Source organism: Oncorhynchus kisutch, unplaced genomic scaffold (genome assembly GCF_002021735.2).
Source record: "Oncorhynchus kisutch isolate 150728-3 unplaced genomic scaffold, Okis_V2 Okis04b-Okis11a_hom, whole genome shotgun sequence".
In the NCBI taxonomy this organism is placed as follows: Eukaryota; Metazoa; Chordata; class Actinopteri; order Salmoniformes; family Salmonidae; genus Oncorhynchus; species Oncorhynchus kisutch.
This window is the reverse complement of record NW_022261981.1, coordinates 6113514-6121586: the sequence shown is the minus strand read 5'-3', so window position 1 is coordinate 6121586 and position 8073 is coordinate 6113514. Positions and strand designations below refer to the sequence as shown.

The window sequence follows — 8073 nt, the reverse complement described above, 5'->3', positions numbered from 1 at the left end:
TCCCAGCTGGCCTGTCGGGTTGTTAATCCCAGCTGGTCTGTCGGGTTGTTAATCCCAGCTGGTCTGTCGGGTTGTTAATCCCAGCTGGTCTGTCGGGTTGTTAATCCCAGCTGGTCTGTCGGGTTGTTAATCCCAGCTGGTCTGTCGGGTTGTTAATCCCAGCTGGTCTGTCGGGTTGTTAATCCCAGCTGGTCTGTCGGGTTGTAAATCCCAGCTGGCCTGTCGGGTTGTAAATCCCAGCTGGTCTGTCGGGTTGTAAATCCCAGCTGGTCTGTCGGGTTGTAAATCCTAGCTGGTCTGTCGGGTTGTAAATCCCAGCTGGTCTGTCAGGTTGTAACATTATTAACATTATGTTTTCGAATGACATCCCCAAGAGGTAAAGTATATAGTGAAAACAATAGTGGTCCTAAAACAGAACCTTGAGGAACACCAACATTTACAGTTGACACAACTAAGTCTTAATGTTTGTACAGTCAGCGTATTTTAGAGTTCTGATTGGGTACGACAGTTTAACTATTCTAATGAGGCATCTATAAGTTATATTCTTCAAGAATCAATGGGTATACATCATCAATATTTAGAAGTCTAAAGATCAATGTATCAACTGCAGATTGTCCTTTTAAGATGTGGTCTGGGATGAACTGAATCCTGCTGCATAAAAAAGCATAGGAAAAAGTATTTGAACCACGGGGTATTGTCCTAATCTGACTGAGTTTTTCCACCAGCTAATTAGCTCTCGACTCGGTCCAAGATGATGCAAAAAAACATTTACATTTTTCTTTCAAAAGTTTTTTTTCTCCCTACCATTTAAAAATTTAATAAATATTAACATTTAAAGCTTTTCATTCATGTATATACAAGAACTATACAATACTACATAATGATGTTATGACCTGCAAGACAGAAATGAGGTAATGCACAACTTGAAACAGCGTGACATCAAGACCAACCACTCTGCAGACTTACAGCATTCCCTCTACTTCTCGACTGACATCATTATACTTTACATTCTGTTGGCTGGCTGTTAGTTTCTTAGATAATAATATGCTGCTGAAATGTACACTATATACAATATTACTTGAAAAATATATCACTTACAAAAAAAATATCAAGAATGGTTTTCTTTTTATCTTTTAAAGCATATGTGTGAGTTTTTCCACAAAGGTAATGTGCATGCTACAGTGGGGTTGGCTTTACAAACAGACTTGACCTGTTGACCTTTAGATGACCTCTGAGGTCAATCTTTTGTAAATGGTTGTTTGGGAAGCACGTCAACAATAAGAGCACCAATGGGGAGAAAGTGCCATCATCACCAAGACACTGCGACATCATCACCAATACATTGTGACATCATCTCCAATACATTGTGACATCATCAATACATTGTGACATCATCACTTCAACTTGTGACAGCCCCTCAAAGTGAAGGTTTTTATTGGCCGTGCCACACAATATCTTCACAATATTAAAGTTCAATAAGTAGTTCTGATGCACTTTCAAAATACGTTTGCAACAAACTGTACACAGATCAGGAAGTAAATGGTAGCAATGCAGTCGTCACATTGTTTAACATGTCTTGTAGTCATTTTAGTTCCAGCACCATTTTTATTTTCTTGTTTATTAATTCCATTTATTAACTGAAGCAGAGTTGGGCCGAGTGATGCAGTGCAAATGCATAGAGATCACTCTGCTGGTTCGATGAGGTAACCATTAGTGGTCTAAGTCCACTGCCATGGATTAATTTTTTTAAATTTTATGTTAATTTATTTTTGCAGCAATCGGGTGAGAGTCCAGTCCAGGATAATCCATCAGATGGTTGTAATAATGTTGTAACAATGTTGTAATAAAGTTGTCACATTGTAACATTGTCATATTGTAACATTGTCACATTGTAACGCTGTAACACTCTAATGCTGTAACAACGTTGCAATAACGTTGAGCTGACAGAAGTCACGGTGGACCAGATTACTGAGCAGCAAGTCCCAGGATAAGTCAGTGATCATGTCAGCACATGGGACAGGGTCCTGGTTGTTCTGGTTCTGTGAGCCGAGTCTGATCCTACATCCTCCCTTCTTGACCTGGCAGCAGCAACGCCAGCCACAGTTCCAGCAGGCCTGGGTTCAGGGCCGGGGCCGGCGGATTGGCCTAAAGAGCGGTTGTTTGGACTGCTGTGCTCTTTAGATGGCGATAAAGCAGTGTCTCCATTGGATCGGAGCCGGAGAGGCGGGCTGGGACCTGGAGGTAGAGAAGGGAGCCCAGGGACCAAGTCTCCATTGGATCGGAGCCGGGGCCGGAGAGGCGGGCTGGGACCTGGAGGTAGAGAAGGGAGCCCAGGGACCAAGTCTCCATCCCTGACCCCAAAGGAAGGACCCTGGGGAACGACGGCACTCGCCGACGGTGAGGTGGTCAGGCCCTGAGCAGTGGAGCGAGGCCGTCTAGGGGTCTTAGTAGTTCGGGATGGGCTCTGGGTGGTGGTGGGAAGCGGGGAGTCTGATGGTTGGGTGGGGTTGGGCTGGGTAGAGGTCTCCTGGCCAGTCTCAGAGTCTGAGTCGGAGGATCCTCCAGTCTTGTGGAGGTCTGGGGATGGAGAGAAGAGGGTGGTGAAGCCTTCCTTCCTGTTGCAGGACTCACAGCACAGCTTGTTGTAGCCAGGAATGGAACAGTAACGGGCTAGGACCTCCATCTGGCAGAATATAGACTTGTCTCCAAGACATGGCTCATCTGTGGGGCGAGAGCAGAGTCAGAGTCAGACACAATACAGCTCTTTCCTCATACAGTAGTGACCTTAACCCAACACCTGGCAACCCAACACCTGGCAACCCAACACCTGGCAACCCAACACCTGGAAACCCAACACCTGGAAACCCAACACCTGGAAACCCAACACCTGGCAACCTCTTCAACTGTATCCAGCTCCGCTGGCATGCATTGAAAACTTGTGGCTTTCTCCTGGCTATTCTTTTGCAAAATAACTAAGAATGAACTGACTTATTTTCAAATAAATGTGTATTACATTTAACATCACATTAAGGTGTGGGCTGGTCACTGAATTAAAAAAGAACAATAGCAGGTGTATTTCTCTCCAGTAGCTGGCCTATTCTGTCCATTCATAATTCACCTGTGGGAACATGGTGCTTCTCAACACCCATGAATGATAAGATGCCGTCTGCTCTGTTTTAAGGTCCTTACTGCTGAATAGTGTCTGTTCCAGGTGTGTAGGAGTCAAAATAACAATGCTGGAAGAGCATATAAACAACTTTTGGAAAGCTCATATTCTGAGCTAGCCATTAAAAAAAGTATGGTCTACAGAAAGAGATGGAAGAGATGGCGACCCGCACACTGTGTGCACACAAATGAATACATCCAAAACTGAGGCTTGAATGCAAAATAAAGATGTTGATTAAAACACCTGACAACAGAAAGAGTTGGCCAATACTATCGAAGAGATTGTTAGTGAGGAAATTACGTCTGCCTTCGACTTGCAATTAAAACCGATAAATGAATCTCTTGCACTGCTCGTTTCTAAAAAAAAATTGATATATACTCTACTGAAGTGGAAAGTTTGGAGACAGTGGCCAATGTAACAGAGGAGCGACACTATGACCTGGATGGAGAACGACCAACGGCTGGGTTTCACTGTTTATTTGTTTCACATCTATGGCCTATTAACACTAAAGATAACAAGTACATCATTAATAATACACACACTACTGTTCAAAAGTTTGGGGTCACTAGAAATTAGAAATGTCCTTGTTTTTTTAAAAGAAATTCAGATTTTTTTGTCCATTAAAATAACATCAAATTGATCAGAAATACAGTGTGGACATTGTTTACGTTGTAAATGACCTTTTAAAGGTCATGTAGCTGGGAAACAGCTGATGTTTAATGGAATACCTACATAGGCGTACAGAGGCCCATTATCAGCAACAATCACTTCTGTGCTAAAATGGTATGTTGTGTTAGCTAATCCAAGTTTTTTAAATTTTAAAACGCTAATTGATCATTGACCAAAACCCTTTCGCAATTATGTTAGCACAGCTGGAAACTGTAGTGCTAATTAAAGAAGCAATAAAACTGGCCTTCTATCTTTGATAAACACAGATATTAAACTGTTTTCCAAAATGTTGTCATCCGGTCTCGAGACTTACTTACCCAAATGGATCCACACGGACATAACCGTGGGAAGTAAGGGGTGGCCTGGTAGAGGTGGTCTCCACTGATACATCCCTTACACAATGTAATATGGTGTCTCCTATTGGCCTGGAAGAGGTGGTCTTCACTGATACATCCCTTACACAATGTAATATGGTGTCTCCTATTGGCCTGGAAGAGGTGGTCTTCACTGATACATCCCTTACACAATGTAATATGGTGTCTCCTATTGGCCTGGAAGAGGTGGTCTTCACTGATACATCCCTTACACAATGTAATATGGTGTCTCCTATTGGCCTGGAAGAGGTGGTCTCCACTGATACAGCCCTTACACAATGTAATATGGTGGTCTCCTATTGGCCTGGAAGAGGTGGTCTCCACTGATACATCCCTTACATAATGTAATATGGTGTCTCCTATTGGCCTGGTAGAGGTGGTCTCCACTGATACATCCCTTACACAATGTAATATGGTGTCTCCTATTGGCCTGGTAGAGGTGGTCTTCACTGATACAGCCCTTACACAATGTAATATGGTGTCTCCTATTGGCCTGGAAGAGGTGGTCTCCACTGATACATCCCTTACACAATGTAATATGGTGTCTCCTATTGGCCTGCTAGAGGTGGTCTCCACTGATACATCCCTTACACAATGTAATATGGTGTCTCCTATTGGCCTGGTAGAGGTGGTCTCCACTGATACAGCCCTTACACAATGTAAACTATGGTGTCTCCTATTGGCCTGGTAGAGGTGGTCTCCACTGATACATCCCTTACACAATGTAATATGGTGCCTCCTATTGGCCTGGTAGAGGTGGTCTCCACTGATACATCCCTTACACAATGTAATATGGTGTCTCCTATTGGCCTGGTAGAGGTGGTCTCCACTGATACATCCCTTACACAATGTAATATGGTGGTCTCCTATTGGCCTGGTAGAGGTGGTCTCCACTGATACATCCCTTACACAATGTAATATGGTGTCTCCTATTGGCCTGGTAGAGGTGGTCTCCACTGATACATCCCTTACACAATGTAAACTATGCTTTAATGCTATTATTGCTCACACTGTTTCCATTTGAAGAACAACGTAACTGGGATTCAAAACAACATGCCCATATTCCAATATTTCACAATAATGCCTTGTGATCTGGAGGACAGCCTCTAGCATCCCCTCAATGGTACAAATGTGGAATCCGTATCCTTACTAATGTCATGGACATTAATGGTTTAAGAACATTCCAAGGAAACATGTTTCTATATTTACAACTTAAGTCAGCTATGCTGGCCTATGGAGTCCTTTGGTAAACCCAGCTACTGAAACCTCCAATGATGGGATTTATCAAATAAGTTATCTGGGCTCCAGAGGAGATATATAATATATAAACAACTTTTGGAAAGCTCATATTCTGAGCTAGCCATTAAAAAAAGTATGGTCTACAGATCTACTTGAATCTGAACAACCCTTTAACTGGGGAGACAGGAGAGGAGGGGGGGGGGAGAGGAGGGGGTTCTTAAAGAGCTCTGATTAAAGAGCTCAGATTAAAAAATATGACCTTGGCATTCTGTAATCCAAACCACCAATTTATACATTTGAAGTTTGTTCATTTACTGTATTTAACACCAAAGAAACGTTTTACGCTGAAATTGGCCCCAACTCACAACTGTTCACTGTGTCCCCTAAATCAGGTAGGCACATTTTCATTTGATGTGGGTGTGCCCTGCAGATAAATGCCTTTTTCCCCCCTGAAGGTCATGAATTGAAATATTCAATGCTTCCCTTTAATTATGTTACTTAACGATGAAAGCCCCTTGAATCTCTCAGTCAATCAGAGAAGACTACTGCTGGAAGGAAAACACTGCTTGTCACACCCTGACCTTAGAGATCCTTTATATTCTCTATTTTGGTTAGGTCAGGGTGTGACTAGGGTGGGTAGTCTAGTTTTTACATTTCTATGTTGACCTGGTATGGTTCCCAATCAGAGGCAGCTGTCTATCTGTCACGGCTGATTCGACGAAGAGGTTTCGGACCAAAATGCAGCGTGGTAAGTGTCCATAGTTGTTTGTAATGAATAAACCGAAACACTACAAAACAATAAACGCAACATGAATAACCAAAACAGTACCGTGTGGTGAAACAGACACAGACACTGAAACAATCACCCACAAAGTACCCACAGAATATGGCTGCCTAAATATGGTTCCCAATCAGAGACAACGATAGACAGCTGCCTCTAATTGAGAACCAATCTAGGCAACCATAGACATACAATATACCTAGAAAGGAAACAGCCCCATAAACATACAAAACCCCCTAGACAAGGCTAAACACATACATCACCCATGTCACCCCCTGACCTAACCAGAATAACAAGGAAAACAAAGAATACTAAGGTCAGGGTGTGACACTATCGTTGTCTCTGATTGGGGATCATATTTATGCAGCCTTTTCCCACTGTGTTTTTGTGGGATCTTGTCTATGTCTAGTTGCCTGTGAGCACTACATTAGAGTCACCTTTTAGTTTTGCGCTTTCTTGTTTTTTTCCCCTGTGAGTTTCATCTAATAAACATGTGGAACTCTATGCACGCTGCGCCTTGGTCCATTCATTCAACACACGACCGTGACACTGCTGCTGAAAACTGATTGGCTCTAAAGATGGCCGACCACCTCACTCTCTCCCATTTAACCAGTGGATACAGTTACTATTAGAAGTTATAACACTAGAATCATCGACAACAAGAAGGAATGATCCTAGTCAAGGAACGACTGAGGGTGGCTGGATGGGGACTGGGTTATCTTTGTACTTGTAAACGCACTCTGAAATAAAAAAATAAAAATCTGAATTAAAAGTTGGTCACAAAAGAACAGATTTGGATCTCTTGGTGTAACGCCTAAAGGTTATGGGTTATGGGTTACTGTACTTCAAACATATTTCCCAGACACACTCTTTAATATCAGATCTTTCAAACGGTAAGCTGCTAAGAATAGAATAGACTAGAATCCAATCAAATCCAATACTAGAATAGACTAGAATCCAATAAAATCCAATAGAAGAATAGAATAGACTAGAATCCAATACAATCCAATAGAAGAATAGAATAGACTAGAATCCAATACAATCCAATAGAAGAATAGAATAGACTAGAATCCAATACAATCCAATAGAAGAATAGAATAGACTAGAATCCAATACAATCCAATAGAAGAACCGAATAGACTAGAATCCAATAGAAGAATAGAATAGACTAGAATCCAATAGAAGAATAGAATAGACTAGAATCCAATAGAAGAATAGAATAGACTAGAATCCAATAGAAGAATAGAATAGACTAGAATCCAATAAAATCCAATAGAAGCATCCCATGCTCACTTACTGAAGGAGAGTTTGTGGACAGGATTCTCAGGAACAATCTGATGTACACCCTCCGTCTTTGTCGTTGAATTCTCCATCGCTTCTTTGGTGAACGGGGGCAGGGATGACTGTCCTGTTTTTACCAGAGGATGAGAGACGGCAAGCTTTACAGATAATTACATGGTGGGACTTTGGGTTGCAAAAATCATAGGTTTTCCAGAAATCCAGGTTGGACGATTCCAGATTTCTTGCTTTTTCCCTTACTTCTTCTGGTAATGTACCAACTGGGAGTTCTGGACATCCTGGACATTTTGGGGAAGGTTACCTTAACTGCAACCCTACATAAGGGTTTTTTGGGAAGGTGATGGTTCTATGTGGAACCATAATGACTCAAATAGCCCTTTGAGCTCTTCAAATGGTTCTTTACAGTTCAGAACTAGGGTTCTTTACAGTTCAGAACTAGGGTTCTTTACAGTTCAGAACTAGGGTTCTTTACAGTTCAGAACTAGGGTTCTTTACAGTTCAGAACTAGGGTTCTTTACAGTTCATAAAATGGCTCTTATCTCTTT

General features: G+C 42.0%; 1 protein-coding gene across 3 annotated transcripts in view; it reads right to left on the bottom strand.

The window, feature by feature from the left end:
• Nucleotides 1–1170: 1170 nt before the first annotated feature.
• The window catches only part of LOC109885929 (A disintegrin and metalloproteinase with thrombospondin motifs 3), a 151047-nt gene continuing 144144 nt past the window's right edge, over nt 1171–8073 (bottom strand). For 2 of the 3 annotated variants that reach the window (XM_031813112.1, XM_031813111.1), the window contains exons 21-22: nt 7527–7637; nt 1171–2721 (exon numbers count right to left, since the gene is read on the bottom strand). In XM_031813112.1, coding sequence (XP_031668972.1) covers nt 2000–2721; nt 7527–7637 — 833 coding nt within the window. In that variant the 3' untranslated portion in view covers nt 1171–1999. The remainder of the gene's footprint in view (nt 2722–7526; nt 7638–8073) is intronic. The other variant, XM_031813113.1, reaches the window with a different exon arrangement.